General features: G+C 34.0%; 3 protein-coding genes across 4 annotated transcripts; 2 read left to right on the top strand and 1 right to left on the bottom strand.

Annotated features, from left to right (window-relative positions):
• Positions 1–1,776: 1,776 nt before the first annotated feature.
• LOC21401319 (diphosphomevalonate decarboxylase MVD2, peroxisomal) lies at positions 1,777–6,503 on the top strand. Its single transcript, XM_024173548.1, has 10 exons — positions 1,777–2,143; positions 2,630–2,828; positions 3,019–3,082; positions 3,471–3,534; positions 3,643–3,723; positions 4,513–4,599; positions 4,928–5,085; positions 5,169–5,217; positions 5,674–5,798; positions 5,999–6,503. The coding sequence occupies exons 1-10, from the start codon at positions 1,928–1,930 to the stop codon at positions 6,219–6,221; spliced, it is 1,266 nt and encodes a 421-aa protein (XP_024029316.1). The 5' UTR covers positions 1,777–1,927; the 3' UTR covers positions 6,222–6,503.
• Positions 6,504–7,281: 778 nt separating this feature from the next.
• LOC21401318 lies at positions 7,282–10,928 on the bottom strand. 2 transcript variants are annotated; one of them, XM_010090484.2, is made up of 5 exons: positions 10,865–10,928; positions 9,470–9,741; positions 9,096–9,307; positions 8,285–8,564; positions 7,282–7,746 (listed from the first exon to the last, which is right to left on the bottom strand). In XM_010090484.2, the coding sequence occupies exons 2-5, from the start codon at positions 9,731–9,733 to the stop codon at positions 7,450–7,452; spliced, it is 1,053 nt and encodes a 350-aa protein (XP_010088786.1). In that variant the 5' UTR covers positions 9,734–9,741; positions 10,865–10,928; the 3' UTR covers positions 7,282–7,449. The 2 variants fall into 2 exon arrangements, with proteins under 2 accessions (XP_010088786.1, XP_024029301.1); XM_024173533.1 differs by lacking the exon at positions 10,865–10,928 and adding an exon at positions 10,800–10,820.
• Positions 10,929–14,843: 3,915 nt separating this feature from the next.
• On the top strand, positions 14,844–20,931 carry LOC21401316 (ethylene receptor). The gene is made up of 7 exons (XM_024173520.1): positions 14,844–15,039; positions 15,496–16,467; positions 16,980–17,348; positions 17,450–17,716; positions 17,818–17,945; positions 19,368–19,565; positions 20,295–20,931. Exons 2-7 carry the CDS (start codon positions 15,562–15,564, stop codon positions 20,641–20,643), a joined length of 2,217 nt encoding a protein of 738 aa, XP_024029288.1. The 5' UTR covers positions 14,844–15,039; positions 15,496–15,561; the 3' UTR covers positions 20,644–20,931.
• The last annotated feature ends 2,136 nt before the right edge of the window (positions 20,932–23,067 follow it).

Here is a 23,067-nt window from a genome sequence, read left to right as displayed (position 1 = left end):
ATTGTTCCATTTTAAACTATTCATTTTTTACATAATAGATCTTAAATTTGTAATTTTGACAAAATATATAATGGACTTTAAAATCAGTTACAATTGAAGTTTAATAATTAATTACGTGATTAAATTGACATTTTGAGAGATGAAAATTTAAAAATTAACAATGTTATCTCATATTTTATATAATCAATTTAATAACGTTCGTTAATTATTTGACACCTTAATTACTCGAGGCACTACCAGCAAGGGTGGAGCTAGGTGAGGCTGCCCCCGTGGGTCTACTAATCCATTTAAATATTTGCCCTTCATTTAATTTTTTTGTTCATTTTCTTCCTTCATTTACCTCCTGAAATTTTTTAATCACAACAGTGATACAAAATGTTTTAAAAAGTTTAAATTTTACCCTAAGTTTTGATTTTCTAAGTACTCTTATCTCAAATTCAAAATCTCTAATAAATCAAAGATAAAAAAAAATAAATGAAGGTAAAAAGACTATTGTATTGTAATTTGGTACAAATTTTTACTTCTACTTACGTCTTCCTCAAAAAAAAATTTATGGCTCCACCACTAACCACCGGTGCTATGCATCACCAGTAGTGAAAGGCAAATCTCATATGTAAAGCGCTCTTTATCTCCATGAGGATATATCTTTATACCCACATATGGTGGATCCTTCTAAATGGCCTTCCCTATTCATTCGTTATTTTGAATCACAACTCAAGGTTTTAATACAATGTTTTCTCTAAAAAAAATTCAAATTTAACCTTTTCTGTTATAGTGTTTTCTCTCACGGGAATTTATTTTTTAACTCAAATTCTTAACTCGAACGAGTGAAATGAACAATTAGGCACCAATTTAGAGGTGTAAGTTTGGACCGCCCGGCTCGAGCCCAATGAAGAATTTTGGACTGGCCCAGTCAAACCTTAAAAGAGAGAGGGTCGGTCCGGCCCTAAAAGAGATAGGGTCAGCCCGGTCCTAAAAGAGAGAGAGTCGGCCCCGCCTGGCCTTAAACCCAAAAAGTTTAGGGTTAGCCCGGCTTGAAATTTTATAAGATATTTTAAAAAAATATATTTGAAACTATGATGTTCAGGCCGGACTAAATGAGAAAAGGTCGGTCCAACCCGATACTAAATCCAAAAAGTTTAAGTTCAGACCTGGCCTAACTCGAATTAATAGTGACGGGTCTCAAACCGACTTGTTTGACCTGATCTAAGGCCCCGTTCATTTCGCTGATTCGAGTTTAGAATTCAAGTTTTGTTACAGTAAAAAGCTCTCATAAATAATCAAATCTAATTTTTTTGCTACAGTAAAAAACATTCACATAAAATCACATCTCAACTCAAATTAAAAACTCGAATTAGTGAACTAAACGGGCCCTAAATTTACGTTTGGTTCATGGATTAAAATCATGAGATTATAACCATTTTCAATTTATATGTATTTTTTATGAGAAAAAATATTATAATAAATTATGAACCATAATTCAAATCATAGTATAAATCTCCTTACTAAACGTTTCCTAACGTATCTATACGCCATACTGTGAAACTTACTTTCTATTTCTATTTAAAAAATAAAAAAAATAAACGTACATTTATGCGCCTCTGTCACTGTGATACTCGTGTGCTAGCTCCCTGTATGGTACTATAGAACTTTGAAAGTGGGACCCCCCTTCCTCACTCACAAGATTTTCAACTCTGAAAAACAACTGACAACTACAAACGTATATATATACACATATTGATCCCACCATTTGTCTCTCTCTCTCTCTCTGTCTCTCTCTGTCTCTCTCTCTCTCTCTAGACTCTAGCCTGTGTTATATTAACAAACGGCAGCGCCAAACTCTCCCACTCTGCTCTCAGATCCCTTTTCCCTCACTTTCCCACTCACATTCCCGAAAAATCACATTTCCATCCTCTGCGCCAAATACATGGCGTCCGAGTCGCAGAACTGGGTGCTGGTGGTGACCGCGCGCACGCCCACCAACATCGCCGTCATCAAGTACTGGGGAAAGAGAGACGAAAAGCTCATCTTGCCCGTCAACGACAGCATCAGCGTCACGCTCGATCCCGATCACCTCTGCACCACCACCACCGTCGCCGTCAGCCCCTCTTTTGATCAAGATCGGATGTGGCTCAACGGGAAGGTCTTAAATCTTTTTTATTTTGTATCTTCTGACTGTTAAATTTTTCTTCGCTTTGTTTGTTTCCCGGGAAGGATAGTACTGTTTGATGAAATGCTGGAAAATTTTGTTCCAATTTAATATGATTCGTGGAAAAACTAATGCTGCTCCAACGAGGAGGTTGATATTCTCGGCGAAAAATTCGAGGTTTGAACATTAATTTTCAAAATTGGATAAAATTTTCTCTAGGATAAGAAAAGAAGGAAAGTGGAATTTCATATTCATGTTTTGAACGTAAATTTTCAAAAATTGGATAAAATTTCCTACAGGAGAAGAAAAGAAAGAAGTTGGAATTTCAAATGTTTCATGATTTGAACTATTAACTTTCAATAATTTCACATAAACTCCAGGAGAAGAAAAGAAGGCATTGGAATTTCAAAAGTATCATGATTTGTCATCATTTTGGTGTTGTGCTGATTCGTGGCACTTTAATTTTGCTGGTTGGTGTAGGAGATTTCCCTTTCAGGAGGCAGATTCCAGAGCTGTCTGAGGGAAATCCGCAGTCGTGCCAGTGATGTTGAGGACAAGGAAAAGGGTATCAAAATTTCAAAGGAGGACTGGGAAAAATTGCATGTGCACATTGCTTCATACAACAATTTCCCCACTGCTGCTGGATTAGCTTCCTCTGCGGCTGGTTTTGCTTGCTTCGGTAATATACTATCGATTTTAAGCCTAATAAAAAGAATATTTAATTCTGTAACTTTCCATAATCATTGTGAAACCGGTTTTGACTCTGTGATATGGTTGTGTCTATCTTCGTAAGTAACGTTATTTCTTGCTTCTCAACTTTTTTGGTTGGTTGCTAGGATTTTTACACCTAAAAATTTTTGTGCTTGCAGTTTTTTCCCTCGCAAAGTTGATGAATGTGAATGAAGATCAGAGCAAGCTTTCAGCTATTGCAAGGTCCTTCTAATTCCTTTCCACTGTTAATATATTCCATTTCAAGGTTATTGAAAGATTGCTTCTGTCACAACAAGAACTTTTTAATGATCTACAGACTACATTGCTGTTATCTTTAACCTATGGCATCAAGCGTATAGCTGGTTAATAGCTTTTATTTACAAAACTTGGCCACTCAAGACATCACATTTTACTTTATGCAAAAAAAAAAAATAATAATAATAAATAAATAAATAAAAAGGCATCACATTTTACTGTACTTTTTCTTCTTTCATTTTGTTGTCATGCAACTGTGTAATCATTAGCTAGTAGTGTGTTTCCATGTAAAAGACATAAATAGGTGCTGGTTGTAGTTTGTGCTGATATTGTGGAATTCTCCTTGTTAATACAGGCAAGGTTCAGGCAGTGCTTGTCGTAGCTTATTTGGTGGATTTGTCAAGTGGATCATGGGAAAAGTATGTTCGATTTCTCATTCTTTCTTTTATTCTCTTGTATTTAAAAGCTTTTCATTCTTTGAAGTTTGAGGAATTAATGCTGATTTGTTATGTCTCGAATATTTTAAGGACAAGAATGGAAGTGACAGTCTTGCAGTTCAACTCGCAGATGAGGAACACTGGGATGATCTTGTCATTCTCGTTGCTGTGGTATGCATCTTCCTTTAGTTCGTTTTTCAGTTATCCGAATGAGTTGTGTGCTTATACAGTGGATCCCTTTTTTCATTTAGCAATCCACTGTAATTGGCCATTATTGCCTTTCTAACCAATTGAATTCTATGCACATTACTTTTTTTGTTTTGGTAGTAAGATTTACTTTGGATCTGGATGAGAAAAATGAAATGTTGCTATGCATTTTTCTGTAAGTTATAATTTTTGAACCTCATTCTAACGTTTTAAAGCCAAATAACTTGTATATGTCTGCAAGAGTCTTTTAGGTAAGACTTAATTCTCTGAATCCCTACTTGTCTACTTTTTCTCTTTTCTATCCACCTTAAGTTCTGATGCTGCGTGCATTTACAATTTCAATTCCCGGTATTTCTAATACTTTTGGAAGTATATTTCATCTAGCCGTGCAAGGGTTCAAAATACATAACCATTACCGACTAAAGTAAAAATAACGATACAATAAAAGTTTCTAATAACTTAGCAGACTTCCAACAAAAGTTCTGAGTTCGCATGACATTGTAGTGCCTTGTCACTATGCTGTATCTTTTGATCGTTTTCTGTTCCACATCAGATGATCCTTATACTGTCATGCATTTTTGAAAATTTATGTGCTAAAAAAGATACTGAATGGGATTGCTATTGATTGAAAGAGTGCTCCCTTTTTAATTTCTTCCATCAGAGTTGAATTAGTGTTAAAGTCAGATTAAGTATCTTCTTCTTTTTCCTCTAGTACACTCTCTGTAATTCCATTACTGACTCTGTTGATGCCAGGTAAGCTCACGACAAAAGGAGACAAGTAGCACCTCAGGAATGCGTGAAAGTGTTGAAACAAGTTTGCTTTTACAGCACAGGGCAAAGGTATTTTTCTAATTCTTTTGATCATCTGACAATAGCGGCTTTGTCTCAAGTTACTAATGGTAATTACAGTTTTTGTTTTTTTGTAACTAGTGTTGGTTTTCTTTAAGAATGAGTAAATGAAAATTCCTTCCCGTGTTCTTTATTCTTCACATTCTTTCCTCTCGACTCTTGAGTGTGGATATTGAAAATCTTGCAATTGGTCATGCTTTTTTATTTTTGTTTATTTTTGTTTATTTTTTATTTTTATGTTAGTCATAGTTTGTTCATCTTTCTGCAACTAATCAGTCTGATTAAACTTTCAGAACTCTTTTCTTTTGAACTGTTTCAGGAAGTGGTACCAAAACGTATATTGCAAATGGAAGAAGCAATAAAAAATCGTGATTTCGCTTCTTTTGCACAATTGACTTGTGCAGACAGCAACCAGTTCCATGCAGTTTGCCTAGACACAAGTCCCCCTATATTCTACATGAACGACACATCCCACAAGCAAGTCCTTTTCTGTATTTTTGTTCATCGAGTTGCAATACTAAACTCCTCAATTCTGTACTGACAAAGCAACTTTGTTTCAGGATAATCAGTATTGTTGAAAAGTGGAATCGTTCTGAAGGAACACCCCAGGTTTCATTTTTCTGCTTTCCTTCCTGCTTAAACTTGTAAAGACTTTTAAACATGTATAGACTTTGTCCTCCAAAGGACACAGAAGCAAATGTTAAGAGTGGATTTTTTTTAAAAATGTTTTCATAGGTTGCATGTGCTTTATGAAGTTAATCTGAATCATAATTTATGGAAAACAAAAAAGCTTTACTTTCCTCATTAAAAGGCTAAATACTTAAAAAGTATGATTTTTGTACCTGATTAGTGACCGGCAATTGAAACATGAAATTAAAATTAAAAAATGAACATATTCCTCGTGAAAATTAGAATTTTCTTTTGCATGGTGTCTAACTCCACGATTGTTCTTTTGGGTTCCAAATTTTGGAGCTTTTATTGTTGATATTCAACTGATCAGTAGCAAAAAAGAATAGGTACTTTTCCACACAAAAAAAAAGGTGCTGATTTTTATTGAATTGATAGGTGGCGTATACTTTTGATGCGGGGCCAAATGCAGTTTTGATTGCACGAAACAGAAAAGTTGCTGCTCTTTTGCTTCAGAGGCTGCTTTTCTACTTTCCTCCCAACTCTGATGCTGATCTGAATAGGTATTTATACTTGGATGCTATTACCACACCTTATTATCCATTTTTCCCCCCCAGTAATTGTTTTCTTGTGCTCTTTTGAGCACGTTATGAGTTATATCAGTTTAAGAGTTTCTTATTACCGTATATATCTTCCCAATGGACGAGTGTTTTTGATGGCGGGGAACTGTTTCTCCGTTGTGGTTTTCTGTTCATTTCTCCAGCTACATTCATGGTGATAAGTCAATTCTACAAGACGCTGGGCTCGCCGGATTGAAGGATGTTGAAGCTTTGCCGCCACCCCCAGAAATTAAGGACAACATTCCATCTCAGAAATACAGAGGGGATGTTAGTTATTTTATCTGTACCAGACCAGGGAGAGGTCCAGTTTATCTTTCAGATGAAAGCCAAGCTCTTCTTAACCCTGAAACTGGGCTGCCTAAATAAGTTAGGAAGAATTAATTTCACGTGTTTGATCTACTGCTCATCGAGCCAAGGCAAATGTCACCATGAGCGTAAAGTAGATCATTCGGATGATCTTTTTATGATTTACCCGACAATGCTGTGAAACGATCGTCTGCGGTTTAGGGAAACAGTTTGTTCTCCTTTTTCTCTTGTATTGGTAACTTCTTTTTGTGCCTTTTCTGCTCTAATTTTGGATTTTGTACTATTTATCTGGAAAAACAGTGAATAAGTTAATTATTGCTTCTTAAACTCATCCATGGTTTTTTAGTCCTTCAAGTCTCAATTTCAAATAAGTGAGGAGGTTTGATTTAGGAGACGTTTGGTTCATGGATTAAAATCATGAGATTAGAACCATTTTTTATTTACGTGTACTTTTTGTGAGAGAAAATACTGTAACGAACCATAAACCGTGATTCGAATCGGGATACGAATCCCCCAACCAAACAACTCCTTAGAGATAGATGTTGTTGCCAGCTACAGTTGATGAGGTTTGAGGAGGTTTGCTTCTTGTTCGTTCGAGATTTTCTTTTTTCTATTTCGTTCTTTTTCCATAAAATTTTGGTAAGACTCAATCCTACAATGGTCTGGGATTCCCTTCCAGGATTTTCATACAAGTGGTATGCTGCAAAAGTTCAAAAATCCAATTGCTACTTCGAATATGGAATTCAAAGCGCTCAAATAGGAAATGATACTCCGAATCATACAACTATAATGAAATATACTTCCTTTTTCATATATCATGCATTTAGTTCCCTTAAACGAATTCCTATTCTTTCAATTTTCACACTCAAGGCCGATAGGTTCCTAGAAAGAAGTTGAAAAATTCTAGCATCGCTCTTTCACTTACTCTCTTTGTCACTCACTGCATTTACTGTTTTACACGTAGACTCCACTATTTCATTTTTTGTTTAAATAATAATATATCATGTTAGTGGAATTCACGCGTCAAACAATAAATGTAGAAAGTGATAAAGAAAGTGAGAAAAAGCGATACTAGCATTTCTGGAAAGAAGTTTGAAGAAATCTAACTCAGACTAGAAAGGAACAAGCAAAAACGAAAAAGACTAGCCCTTTTTTATTTATGTATCAATGAAGATTGTATATTACTGCAACAACCTATCAGAATTTGCTTTCATAAAACCAAATGCATTATTTTGAAACTCAAAAGGAGAACGAGAAAAGAAGACTTTTTTTCTGTAGCAAAAGCAGGCTACTTCTCCCCAATCAGGAATTCCTTCATCATAGCTTCACTCATTCCCTCAACCAACGGAAATAAGTGTCCCTCACCTGGTAACTCATGGTAGCGAATCCATGGAAGTTTATTAGCAATAAAGCGGTTTAGAATAACCGGGGAAAGCCTATCTTCATCACCCTGCCATAGATGGACAGTGCCTTCATTATTTTGAAAAGGGTTCTTAATATCCGCTGGATCGAATGCCCATTTGCCGAATCCAACCATCAAGTCTCGATGGAAGGACTCGAATTCTCCTTGCTGTTTGACCAGTTGCTGCACAGAGAGAAAATAAAACATCAAATTGATTCTTTCAGAAGTATTTCCTCATGGAAGTAGACCTTGGTTAGTACAACTACCAACACCTGCCATTTTAAAAACCTCATGGTAATGACATTTTCCAGCTACATTTTATCTACCACTCATGAAGCATATCTAGTCTAGTACTCCTGAAAACCCACAATTGATTTCTCTACATGATACAGACAACATTTAGAAAGAACATGAGTTATGCTTTTGTTGAGACCTACAGAAACTAGTTGACTTGAGTAGGGAACCAAAGTTCATGATGTTTTTTTTTTTTTTTTTGGTTGAACATCAAAGTTCATGATTTTTAACTTTACCATTTTTGGTCAAGTATCTTTTAGTACACAGTATTCTAGAATCAAACATAACTTATTGCCGGAACGAGATGAACTCTTTCTCTGATATAGAGCCAGTGCAGCATAATGCATGTTATGGTTCCTAAGAAAATCAGAGTTTGAATCCTAGCCCGTATATGGTTCTTCAGTTCAGATTGTAATTAAGTAAGTACCTTGATTTTTTCCCTCTCAGGATCCGAAACTGAAAGCAGTTTCTTGATGAGTTCCAAATCTTTAGGAGAGAATATATGAGGGTTTCCAGCTATGACGCTGCTAGCAGGAAACAGCTTCTGAGTATTCCACCAGTAGGTTAGCCACGGTAAGTAGTGAGCAACTCGGAGTGCCCATTGATCCTGTGCTGGTTGTTGGTAATAGGCCTTTACGGACAAGTTAGCAGGGAACGATGGCCACCAGTAGTTGGTCACAGGAGCGATTAGGCCAGCTCCTGCAAGCCTGGCAGTGTCACAAACATCAGATTGGATCGCATTTTGAAACTCGAACATTTATGTATGCATAGAGAAAAAAAAAGGGGAATTTCTCCGGTAGATCTTCCTACTAGTAGGTTGTGATTTCTGACCGTTGGATATGGTCAAAATCACATCAGAATGAAAAAGTATACATAATAGTTTCTGATACAGAACTGATGGCTACTAGTAGTTCATTTTTTAAGTCCTACCAGATAAACTCGCAAAAAAAAAAACCACGGAAAAGAATATGAGAAACACTTTGTTCCACTGAATTTTTTCATATGAGGAACAATACATGAAAAATCTATACTCAAGGCAAATATGATTCTATCACAATTTTTTCCCCTAATTATTTCTATCCTAAGTGTTCATTCCTGTATTCCTTTCTCCAATCTCACATGCCAAAGGCAAATTAAGAGACCATTCAGTTGCAAACATAAATCTACATTTAGGATGCTGAGTTTTGTACACAAAAAAGATGGATGCTAACCATAGAGCATACCCCGTGGCGCCTTACCTGTTGGGGATATACCGAAGGCAACTCCATATGACCTGGCCACCCATGGAATGACCAATTACATAGAATTTGGTTCCAAGTCCCAACTGATCAGCAAGCTCTTCTATATCCAAAGCCAAACTCTTCTCTGTTCTGTTAGGATCCGGGTCAGTTTCTCCATAGCCGGGTCTATCAAATGCCACTACATAAATCCCTAGCTCTTCAATAACCTCCTGTGAAGATCATGTCCAACATGAAATGTCAATTCTTAAACACAACACAGAAATACAAAACACATACATGTATACCACATAAACCCCTAGTTCTTGAATAAGTTCCAAGTAAGATCATGTCCACTGTAAAGGGTAGCCAACAAAATGCGAAAAAACGAGTACCGGAGAGAGTTCTGTGGCAACCATCGCTTCATGTCTGCAGGAAGAAAAGCCATGAACAAAAATGATCTTGAATTTGGCCTCTTCTCTTGGGACACCATATTCCTTGTAGGCCAAGTGCCTTCCATCCCTAAGCTTTACTCTTGGAGCAGTAATGGGAGGTCCCCCTGGGGACCCGCATAGTTTCGGAGGAGGAGGGCGCGTTGCCTGGTACGCCCATGACAGCAAAACAATGAAAAGAACTAGAGCAATTCTCTTTATGAACATCCTTGATCCTGAAAACCAAATGGAAATGAAAATGAAACCTTATTGGTGAAAGAAAAAAAAAAACTAATAAACCACCAGTGAAGTAACATTAATAACAACAAATTTTCTTGAGAAAAAGATTAAAGATAGAAGACACAGCAGAGCCCCAAGCCTAACACAGAAAGACAATGCTGAAAAGAACAATGACATACCAGTTCAAAATCAAATTTTGTGTGATGTTTCTTAGAGATGATACAATAAATATCTTAGGCAGAATGGAGAAAAGCATTATTGTTGGACCACAACTACTTAGGCTTAGTAACCTCACAAAATGATTCCCTTTTTTCATGTTCTTCCCATTAAGGAAACTCCCACCAAATATAATTAATTCTTCAACAGAAATAACAAATTATACATCATTATCAGGCTATTTCTTTAAGAGATATTACACAATCTTTACGTCATTTATTGCATCTTATTAACCAAAATTTCAGTAAGTGTGGACATACGTGGCACACACTGACAACATCCTAAAACAATTTACCCCCACTATTTGTTGACTAAAATCCAAATTTCATCTCAAAGACATATCAAGTAGGCAGTAAACAAATGATGGGTTTTGTTTTTGGTGTGTGCCTAATTGGATCATTAATTTCAGTTGAAGACTATATTCAAGTATTCCATTGATTTCTTTGTGAATGACTGAAAGTTATTATGGATTCCTAATCTCATTATATTCATGTATTGTATAAATATTGCGTATTCCCATGACATTCTTAAAGTCTCCAATTATTGGTCAAAACACGTTTAGGATGTTTACAAAGTGAAACATACATGTTTATTAATAATGGTTGACTTCTCAAATGCTGCCTTAACTTAACATTGTAGAACTAAGAAAAAGCAAATACAGAACTTCACTAATCCTAAAAACAGAATTTCATTGTTGAATACAAACATCAATTAACCTTATTCATAAAAAAAAAAATCAAAAATCAAAAATCAAAACATAGAAGCAGAAAGGGAAACTCAGAAACATAAATAATAGAATTTCATGGTGATCATAAAGAGAACGAGAATTGTCATTAACTCAAGAGTATGAAATCCACAGAGAGAGAGAGATAGAGAGAGAGAGAGAGAGAGAGAGAGAACTACCAAAGGAAAATCTGGGGCTAGGCGGCTAGCTGTTCTGCTGAAGCAAAATGATTTTCAAAGTAGCTTTTAACCACAAAGACATTTCCACCATTCTATTCATGACGTGAGTAGTAGTACTTGTCAAAACATGTCAGCGCTACTATTTGGAACTTGGAAGCATAGACACAGACGTTACGAAAAGTTTTCTGTTAGTGGGGTCAAAAAGTCGGTTTAATTTATGTAACATCAGAATTATGGTACGTCTTCGTAGAGAGTTTTTCCGACTAGAAGAAATGAATTTTTTACTTTTCAATTGTTATATTCTTATCAGAAATTATTTTTTTTATATTTTTTTAATTTAATGTGATTTAAATCATATTTAACTGTTAAAAATTGACGCTATTAAAGGCCTATAAAAAAAAAAAACCTCTGACTAAGTTGAAATTTGAAGTATTTTGGTCTGGTGGAATTCAACAAATAAAAAGATCACAACGGTTACATATATATATATATATATATATATATTATCATCATCTAGGTCATGTTTAGAATGGATCCTTTTTTGTTTTTTTATATTTTTTGAGAAAAAAAAGAAAAACGTTTTTGAAACAGCGTTCGGCGTAATAAAAATAAAAATAAAAATGATTTTTTAGTTTAGTATAAAAGCGTAATAAAAATAAAAATAAAAATGATTTTTTAGTTTAGTGTAAAATGAAGAAATGAAAATTCATTTTTTATTTTCGTTTTCTCCTGAGCAGAGAGAGAGAGAGCAATTAATGGATTTTAATATCTTAATAAAACTACTAAATAAATTTTTAAAAATAATTTATGTCTAGGATTGAAAATATTTTTATTTTTATTTTTATATAAAAAATAAAATTATTTTAAAATGAGTTCTGAATGTGCCTTTAATATATGAGGAATTATTGCACGCACAACCAGATTTAACTTTCGTGCCATACGAGGCTTCTGATGTGATAAGCGATAGCAGAACATGTGGAAATCATTCCAACAAAATGAAAAGCAAATGAAAGTAAATGCAGAATGGCGTGGACGTAAGAAAGGATGTGTAATTTATAAACAAGAAAAAAGAATTTTCTACCTAAAAGTCATAAGGAGTAAGTGTTTAAACCAACCTACAAAAATTTGACATAATTGTTAATATACCCGATCATTGACGGAGCCAGAAATTTTTTTTTCAGGAGGCGTAATGGAATTAAAATTTTATACCAAAAATTATAATGCAACTATATTTCCTTAATTTTGTCATCTTTTTACTTTCATTTTATCTACTTTATTATCTTCTTTATTTTTCTTCCGAATGAATTAAGCTTGTAATATAATTTAATCCACTTTTTAAGATTAAAGTCCAAAAATATTAATTTGCATAGTATTGTAATTGATTTTTGATTTATTTGAAGTTATAAAATTGAAAAAGAGTATATTTAAAGCTCAAATATTAGGATATAACTGAAATCTTTTTGAAAATTCTATCTCAATATTGCAATTTTGAAATTTTTAAGGGGTTGAGAGGGCGGGGGCAAGAATAAAAGGAGCCATTGGGCCCATTGTAGCACCGCATGATCCCAAGGAAGAGTTGCTATTATTGTTTGCTATGAAAATGCAAAATAAGGCCTGTTAGTTTTTAATTTAAGTTGAGATATAATTTTATGTGATAACTTTTCACTATAACAGAAAAGTTGGATGTAATTTTTTATGAAAACTTTTAACTGTAACAAAATTAGAATTGAAAACTCAAATTGGTGAAATAAATGATACCTAAATAAATAAAAATGTAGGGCTTGTTTGCAAAGTGGGTTTAAATCAGGTGGTTTGAATTAGAATTCAAAGTTTATGAGAGAAAATATTATAACAGAACTTTTAAATTCAATTTTTTTTTTTGTGAGATAAAATATTGTTTGAAGTCCAGTTGGGGTGGTTTGAACTCATCCTCCAAACATGCTTCTACTTTTACCTATGAGATGCATTCTTAGACTATCTCCAATGCAAATGCTAATGTCAATTGTATATTTACTATTAAAAAGTGTGATATGATATGTTATTTTCATTTTTACTTCAATGCATAATGCTATACGAAATGTTAAATCTATTTTTTCTCATAATTATTAAGTTTTGAAAGTTGTAAAAGTAAATTTTTATGTTTAAAATAATTAAAAATGTAAAAGTTGCATTGATTACATGAAAAATTTAACATTTCAACTAATAACAATCAAATACTAAATTTTTTATATGTTATACTTGATAAAAAATTTACCATAAAGTATAGCATATATAAAATTTAACACAATAAATAACATTATATTATAGAGTATTTTTTATACTCAAATATTAACTTTGTAATTGACACATCAATTATTGTATTGCTCTAATGCTCTTATAGAACCAATTTGACTTCTATTAGCGATCTCACTATCCTTTATTTTCAACAACAACAATAACAAGAACAGTTGCGCAGCAATCATACTATTCTTCACGAGCAACTTTGTCACACGACCTAGGTGAATATTCAAATTTGGTGTTACGGCTGTGATAGAAGGCTTATGTTGGCTCTAATTTTCAGTGAAAAACAACATGTATAAGATATGATCATTTTAATCGGTGGTACTTCATGAGTAGGTCTTCAGATTATGGATCCACATATGATTTATGAGTTCAAATTATGGTGATTGAAACCATTTTGGTTAGAATTGCGAAATATGCAAAATGTGGTTTAAATTATAATGTTTGTATATGCAGTTAAAAATGCGAATTGGAATAGAAAATAAAATTTAAAATATGTATTTGGATATGTGTGGAACATATAATTGTTTTAATTCTAATAGCAAAAAGACTAAGTGGTTATTTTTTTGAAGTGTAACTTGAGTGTAATTTTTGAGTTGAATTTGAGTTATAATTTGAGTTAAAATTGTAACTTGAATAAAGTTGAATAAAGTTAAAACTTAAAAGAACGTGAACTTGAATAAAATTGTAACTTGAGTAAAATTGTAACTTGAATTTAAACTTTTTCTGAGTTTTATTGTAAAAGAACAACCCTCTCTTTGTCAATAAGAGAATTAAGTATTTCACGATGAAAGGCATAGTAGAGAAATGCGAGAAAGACTAATCTTCAAATTTTGCTTGAAAACTTCCCGTCCATGTTTTTTTAAGAAGTTATTATTCGGCAAACATAAGATCAGATTTGTATGAAAGAAATTTCATTTTTATACCGGGAAAAATGATGTCCTACAGTAAGAATTCCTTTTATTTCTAACACTCAAGAGCTTTAACATGTTTTGTTACAAAATGTTTCAAATTTTGATTTAAATGATCTTTTGTTACATAATGGCCGTGTTTAGAATTGATTCCGTTTATGTTTTTCATGTTTTTTGAGAAAAAAAAATGAAACCGTTTTCAAAACGGTATTTAGTACAATAAAGATAAAAAACAGAAATGAAAATGATTTTTTTGTTTAGTGTAAAATGAGAGAGAAATGAAAACGATTTTTAGTCATTTTTCATTTTTTATTTTCATTTTCTCCTCTCTTGAGGAGAGAGAGACATTAATGAGATTTTTTATACTGAAAATAATCTCTTTATAAAACTACCAAATACATTTTTAAAAATAATTTATGTTTAAAATTAAAACCATTTTCATTTATATTTTTATACAAAAAATAAGAGCTCGTTTGGTTGGATAATTCGTTCTCTGATTCGAATCATAATTCATGATTCGCTACAGTATTTTCTCTCATAAAAAATACACATAAATAAAAAATAATTATAATTCATGAACCAAACCAATTTAAAATCATTTTAGAACAAGTTTCAAATTCACTCAATGTTTTTTCTCAAAAAAAAAAATCCACGAACAAACTGGCCCCAAAAAGTTGTACTCTGCTCGAAGAAAAGACAAGAGCAGCCACCCTGCCGAACCGACTCAGAGAGTAAACTATTTATATGTTGACCGAACAAATATTTAAGTCAAATCAAAAGAAGAAAAAAAAAAGAGAAACTTGGGAGAATACGGCCGTTCCTATTCCTAACACTCTTGACCTAAACTCAGATTCCCAAATCCTCTCCTTCTGAACCACGCAACGCCATCAGATCTTCCGCTTTCCGATCGTCTTCTTCTCCTCCGGCGATCGTCTTCTTCTCCTCTGGCGATCGTCATCACCATCGCCGTCATGTTCTCCGCTGGTAAGATTCCATACCCACAGCTACTCACTTTCTCTCGTTTGATCTCTTTGTTTCTTCGGTTGCTGAGAAACTCGGAGATAATTGAAGAACTTTTCTCCATATTCCTAGATTGTGATTTTCTGAACTTTTCGGAGCTTCAGATCTTTCCTTCGATTACGATTTTTAAAGTTTTGCCTTTATCCGAATTCTCGTTTTGTATGGATTTGTACAGATTTTCCTTTCATTTCCGTTGATTTTTATTTGTACATTGCAAAATTTTCTGTGGCTGATTCTTCTTCTTTGAATTAGTTGCAAAATCTAGACTTGGAATTGTTAGGTTAGAACTATTACACTTTACTTTCCTCACTATAACAAGTTTATTTATTTTATTTTATTTATTTATTTTTATTTTTTGAGTTTGGGTTCTTGACAATTAACATGTTTGTCTTTGGAATTTTCTTGTGAACTTATAATTAGATTGTTAGGCATGTGAAGGGGAAACATTGGTTGAGCTGGCTGTGGCTCATTTATCAAATCATCATCATGGATCCCTGCAACTGCATTGAGCCACAATGGCCTGCTGATGAACTGTTAATGAAGTATCAGTACATTTCGGACTTCTTTATCGCTCTCGCTTATTTCTCCATCCCCCTCGAGCTCATCTACTTTGTGAAGAAATCCGCGGTGTTCCCGTACAGATGGGTCCTTGTTCAGTTTGGTGCTTTCATTGTATTGTGTGGAGCTACTCATCTTATTAATTTATGGACTTTTACTATGCATTCGAGAACTGTGGCTATCGTAATGACCACTGCCAAGATTCTAACAGCTGCAGTGTCATGTGTTACTGCCCTTATGCTTGTACATATAATACCTGATCTGTTGAGTGTTAAGACCAGGGAGCTCTTCTTGAAAAACAAGGCTGCGGAGCTTGATAGAGAGATGGGCCTGATCCGTACACAAGAGGAGACGGGTCGGCATGTCAGGATGTTGACCCATGAGATTAGGAGTACTCTTGACAGACATACTATACTAAAAACCACACTAGTTGAATTGGGGAGAACTTTGGCTTTGGAAGAGTGTGCTTTATGGATGCCAACGCGTACAGGGTTAGAGCTTCAACTCTCATACACACTTCGACAGCATAATCCAGTTGGATATACTGTGCCCATTCATCTTCCTGATATTAACCGAGTCTTTAGTAGCAACCGTGCGGTGAAAATATCCCCAAACTCCCCAGTGGCCAGACTACGGCCTCTCAGTGGAAAGTATATGCATGGGGACGTTGTTGCCGTTCGAGTTCCGCTTCTACATCTTTCAAACTTCCAAATAAATGACTGGCCAGAGCTTTCAACAAAGCGCTATGCCTTGATGGTCTTGATACTTCCTGCGGACAGCGCTAGGCAGTGGCATGTCCATGAGTTAGAGCTGGTTGAAGTAGTCGCTGATCAGGTAAAGAGTTTTTTCCATACCCTCTTGCTATTTACGTCATTCTTAAAGATTCAGTACATTATTACTTGCATCAAATTTTTGTCTTGCGTGATTAAAGATCTATTCTGGAAAATTTTTTTAGTTTTCTGGAAAAACTTATTTCTTTTATCAAATTGAACTCTTATTGCTGCAAAATACTGTCTTCCATCTCCTAGAATGTTTTTCATGGATTTATGTTATAGGATCATAAGTGCACTACTCTATCTTCTCCTATGCCATTCTAATGAACAGATACTAATTGCAATATGTTATAGATGTCGAGCAAGGTAGAATATTAGAAGATAGTGAGCACATTAGAAAGCTTATTCTTTTATTCCTGGTCTGATTTCTTGAACTGTGGTTCAAGTCTTCTGGAGTCGCATGGTCTTTTGGAGGTTGTAGGTTGAAATCTCGTTCTAGATTGAGTATATTATTATATTTGGCATCTTGCATAAAGAAAAGTATTTATTTCTCATTCCCCAATGTGAATCCAGGTTGCAGTTGCTCTTTCACATGCTGCTATACTAGAAGAGTCAATGAGAGCAAGAGATCTTTTAATAGAGCAGAACGTTGCACTTGATCTGGCCAGGAGGGAGGCAGAAACTGCTATTCGTGCTCGCAATGATTTCCTTGCTGTTATGAACCATGAGATGAGAACTCCTATGCATGCAATTATTGCACTTTCTTCCTTGTTGCAGGAAACTGAGCTGACTCCTGAGCAGCGCCTGATGGTTGAGACAATACTGAAGAGTAGTAACCTTTTGGCCACTCTTATAAATGATGTCTTAGATCTTTCCAGGCTTGAGGATGGTAGCCTTCAACTTGAAAAAGGAACTTTTAACCTTCATTCTGTATTTAGAGAGGTATATTTATGTGTTCCTGCAAATTATTAGTTACTTCAGGCACCATTGTTTCATGAGATTGTTTGATGGATTATTTAATGAATATGAATTTGTGCTTGCAGGTCCTTAATTTAATTAAACCTGTTGCATCCGTCAAAAAGTTGACAGTTACATTAAATATAGCTTCAGATTTGCCAGTATATGCTGTTGGTGATGAAAAACGCCTTATGCAAACTATTTTGAATGTTACTGGTAATGCTGTGAAGTTCTCAAAAGAGGGCACCATCTCAATATCTGCTTTTGTCATAAAATCAGAGTCTTTAAGAGAGTATCGAACTGCTGAATTTTTTCCGCTACCAAGTGATAATCACTTCTACTTGTGTGCACAGGTTTGTTTCTTCTGTCCTTTTTCGAAAGCCTTCTTCCTTATGGTGCTTATGCTTTTGCATTTCAATTTGGCTTTGTGGTTATAATTTCATCTCGATTATAGGTTAAAGATTCAGGATCAGGAATTAGCCCTCAAGATATTCCTAAGATTTTCACTAAATTTACACAAACTCAACCGTTAGCGACCCGAAATTCTGGTGGCAGTGGACTTGGCCTTGCAATCTGTAAGAGGTACCTATCTATGTGTTTTTACCGTGGTTATCTTCAGTTCTTGTGCAGTGCAGTATGCAGTGTGAGTTGAGGGTGTGTTTGGTTGGGGGGAAAGGAATGGAATGGAAAGGAAATAGACTTCATTCAGCTATTTGGTTGGCTTTAATAAGATAAGGAATAGCTTTTCTGAAGGAATGACTTTTCCCTCATTTTAGCTGAATCATCATTCCATCCATTTGTGGAAGGAATTGTCATTTCATCCTTATTTTATTATTCTTTTCCATAATTACCCTTCATCCTTTTTCCCTTTCTTAACATCACCATCATTTATGTTTGTCCTTCTCTGCCCCACCGCCATTGTCCTCAAACAGACTACGGTCTGCGCACTGTCGTTGCTCCTGCAAAGCCCTCCTTGATTGATCGTCGACCTGCCATCCTCCGCCAACTTCTATTCCTCCTTCCACCCTCATTGTCGCCGTTCTCCTTTACCGAAATAGAAAAGTGTACTGATGACGCAAAAACGAAAGGAACCCAGATGAAGATGTGAACAAGTTCATGAGTCACCCAGCTTTGAACATTCATTCAGGCAAGGATTTTTTGAATACTCTTCCAAATGGTTCATCATATATACAAATGGACTTGCGCAGTTAGTAAAGTCCACAAAATAGACAATCCCATGTTGAATCATCAAAAGCCCATTATAGATATTGATTCAAGATGCAGTACAAAAAAACCATCAGACCCAAAATGCCATATTTACGAGAAAAATCATTCAAAGAACCAGTTGAAAAGAAAAAGATTTAAAAAAAAAAAAATGAGACCCAAAGTCCAACTCTGCCGCTCTACTCGCCGAAATCGGCTGCTTGCCTCGTCAATCTGTCACCTGAGTTCACTCTCCTTCTCGCTAGATCCGTCACTCCTCTCCAGATCCAATGTTCTCTGACAAACATAGGTGCTCATCTCAGACTTTCTATCTCAATCATTGAGCACTTTCGCTGCCTTCCTCAGTCCGGCTACTCTCACCATCTCTGACATGCTTCCATGTCCGAAGGGTCTTTTTGGTGCTAGTCCGACGGGTTTTCTCTGGTAGCCATCAATTTGTTTTTCTTTTATTTTATTTATTTATTTGGCTAAGATTTTTGATGAACAACATGGTGCTGAGAAGAGGGGTAATTTTGTCAAAGTAACAATAATTATACTTCATTCCACCGGCTTTTTAAATTCATAACCAAACAAAGGCATTACTTTTCTTTTCCATTCTATTCTATTACCATTACCATTCCTATTCCCATTACTATTCTGACACTTTAACCAAACGCACCCTCAGTTTTGTCCCAGTCACTTCTTGCACTTGAACTTGTTGGGCTTGGAGTTACTTCTTATCCCTAGGCAGTTTTCTAGGATGCAGTAACAATGCCTTTTCCCTTTGTTTGATTTGATCAGGTTTGTAAATCTTATGGAAGGACATATATGGATTGAAAGTGAAGGTTTGGGTAAAGGGTGCACCGCCAGTTTCATAGTCAAACTCGGATTTCCATATCGACCCGTTGAATCTAAGCTGCATTATGTGCCTAAGGTGCAAGCTAATCATGTTCATGCAAATTTCACAGGGCTGAAAGTTCTTGTTATGGATGATAATGGGTTAGTAATGTAGCAATATTTCCATTTTTCGTTCCTTTTTACTGAAAATATATTGCTGCGGTGTTACACTTTTTTCTCTTCAATTATCACTATTTATTGCGACTACTAATGGACTGCCATAAGAGATAGCAAAACATACAATTAACACGGCAGCAGGTATACCACTGGATACTGCACTACTGCTGTGGCAGTTCTAATACATTGTCGCATCTATGTGATTGCATCACCAATGGTTATAATAGTACTTTTATTACATTTTAGGATAGTCAGAAGGGAGAGACATTTGGAAGTGGGAATCTCGAAGTGGCTAAGAGTCTGAGAATAATAGGAATTTCTTTGTAGTTTATGGAAAAAAAAGCCAGTTTTCTGCTAGTGAATGAAACATAAGTTTTGTAGATTCTACTTGGTTCCGTGCATCTTATTTTTTGGCTGGAGTTTTATGCTCCTTTTGCATTTGTGTTCACGGAAACTGCTGATATTCTGTAGAGTACAGAGTTGGATCAAATTTGTAAGTAGTATTGTTCTTAATCTGTTAATCAGCATTCTAAAACATTGGGCATCTAGTCAAATATTTTCTTTCCATTTCAACCATACCAATGACGTATTACTAACATAAATGTTACAAAACAATGCGTATGGTTACTTTGAAATGTATTCATTTTGTTTCTAATATATATTTTTGAACTAACTCACGATTTTATGCAAACTTAAATTTTCCTTGCAATACAGGGTAAGCAGGTCAGCGACAAAGGGACTTCTTGTGCATCTTGGGTGTGATGTTACAACTGTGAGCTCCGGTGACGAGTGCTTATGCATTGTTTCTCAGGAACACAAGGTGGTGTTCATGGATGTGTGCACGGATGGTTACGAACTTGCCAGCCGCATACGTGAAAGATTTGGAAAACGTCATGACAGACCGCTGGTTGTAGTACTTACTGGGAATACAGACAAGTCGACAAAGGAGAACTGCATTAGATTTGGGCTGGATGGAGTTATTCTTAAACCTGTTTCTATCGACAAAATGAGGAATGTTCTGTCGGAGCTACTGGAGCATCGGGTTCTATTCGAGGCCATGTAATCCCTAGGAAGATGACTGCATAGAGAAATTCCCAAAGCAAAGCAAAAAAGGTAATGCATAGCCTGTGTACATAGCACATGCCATTGCCGCGATTCATGAAAAATGGAGTGATACTGCAAATAAACGGACCCGTAAAAAGCATTTCTTTTTCTAAACCGTAATGTACATTTCATGGGAAAATACATGTGGAAACACAGCGATACATCTGTAGCGAGGCACACATTGTTAATGGTTTTGTTTGATGGAATGAGTAATGGTTGTGAAGGTATAGAAGGGATTTGTTTCTTCCTTGAGTTGGCTAATGATATTCAGATTGGTCTCTGCTGTTTACCTTTATGGTTTAAATCCATATATATATATAATATGTGGGTGAGTTTTTAATAGTTATGTTTACATAATATGGTTTTTATTAGAATTCAATTTCATTATCATAAATTTTTTAGTCAACTATTCAATTTATTAAAATTATCGGATTAATATCTTACGGTTTAATGAGCGATACTTTTCTATGAGTAAATATTAGAGTAACCATTAAGATTACATTATATATATGGCCGAGTTTTAAATGAGTATGTTTTCATCTGTGATTAATCAAATATAGAAATTTGTTGATGTACGTGATAAGAATCCAATCTTGTTATTTATAATTGTCATATCAATATCAAATACATTGGTGGTTTATCAAATATATGAATTTAATGATGTAACGGGATAAATTATGACTATTAGATAAATATCACATGATTAAATGATAATATTTACTAATGAGTAAATATTAGAGTAACCCTACTTATATGGATAAAAAAATCAATGTTATGTAAATAAAAAATTAGTAAATATTGATTAAAAATGCATATAGTTAATAATAGTTAATATCACATGATTAGGTAATATTTAATTTATCAGTGAGTATATATTAGACTAATCATTAAAACCACTTATATAGATGAAAAAATTAATTAATGTTATGTATATAAGATATTAGTAAACATTAATAAAAAATCCATACAATTAACAATTTCATTTGAGTAAATAAAGTAAAGGATTGATTTACCCAATTTAATAATGGATAAATGGAAGTATCTATCTAGTGATGGACATTTTGGTCTTTGTCCGTTTTTAACAAAACCTTTTGTTCACTAAAAAATAAAAAAGGGAAAAATTATAGGCGCGTTTGGAACTCGTTCTAAAAATATTTTATTTTTTGTAAGAAAATAGAAATGAAAACGATTTCAATATCAGACAGAAATTATTTTTAAAAATGCGTTTGGTATTTTTATTAAGAAATTATTTTCAGTATAAAAAACTCATTAATGTCTCATCCTCTCTCTATGCTTGAGAGATGAGCAAAGGAAAATAAAAAATGAAAAATGACTAAATGTAGTTTTTTATTTCTCTCCCATTTTACACTAAACCAAAAAATCATTTTCATTTTTAGTTTTTGTCTTTAACTGTGCCAAACGCCGTTTTAAAATTATTTTCCGTTTTTTTTTCTTGAAAAACGTGAAAAACAAAAATAAGAACAATTTCAAACATGGCTTATAGTAAATAGTAGATTTTGAAACTAAATTCTGTAAATAAAAAATTTTAAAATTATTTGAAGTAAATAATAATTTACCGTGTAAATGTGTTATATATGATTGATAAAAAATAATTTAGGTGGTAAAAAATCATTATTTATGTGGAAAAAAGTCTTTTTAACAATCATAAAGAGAAAATTTACGTGAAAAAAATCTTTTTACTAGTTGTAAATGAAATAAATAGTTTTAAAACTTATTATTTATTTAATTTAGTTTTATAAATATGCTATTTACTAATTCTAAAAAAAAAGAAATTTTAATTTATTAAATTTGATGGAGTAAATCTCACATTTATCATTGAGTTAAATTGGAAATTTATAAAATATTAAAATTTATACAATAAATCTTAGATTTAGTTCTCCTTACCAACTCATTCTTTTTCAAATTTTTTACTATTTAAAATATAAAATGACAATATCTACCACAGAAGTTTACAATTTTTAACTATATGATCTATGACTATAATATCTCCGTTTGTGAGTTATAAAATTTTTATGTGAACACTTAGGTCTCGTTCATTTCACCGATTCGAGTTTTTAGTTTTAGTTTTCTACGGTAAAAAGTTCTCAGAAAATATCACATCTAACTTTTTCTGCTACAGTGAAAAGCTCTCAGAAAATGTCACATCTCAACTTAAATTGAAAACTCAAATCCGCGAAATGAACGATGCTTTATTAAACCAGATCATTAATATTTTAATCTAATAATTAAAACAGTCATCTTATCGGTAGTTAAAAGAACGACTAGATTAACGCATTATTATTTTAAGAGAAGCTCCTAAAGTTCACTATCAATCTTTGAGTATCTATCTATATCTAAAAAGAAAAAAAAGAAAAGATTTCAG

The sequence above is a fragment of the Morus notabilis genome, unplaced genomic scaffold (genome assembly GCF_000414095.1).
Source record: "Morus notabilis unplaced genomic scaffold, ASM41409v2 Scaffold521, whole genome shotgun sequence".
Classification (NCBI taxonomy): domain Eukaryota; kingdom Viridiplantae; phylum Streptophyta; class Magnoliopsida; order Rosales; family Moraceae; genus Morus; species Morus notabilis.
The sequence above is the reverse complement of the archived record's forward strand: the minus strand, read 5'-3'. Positions and strand labels throughout refer to the sequence as shown.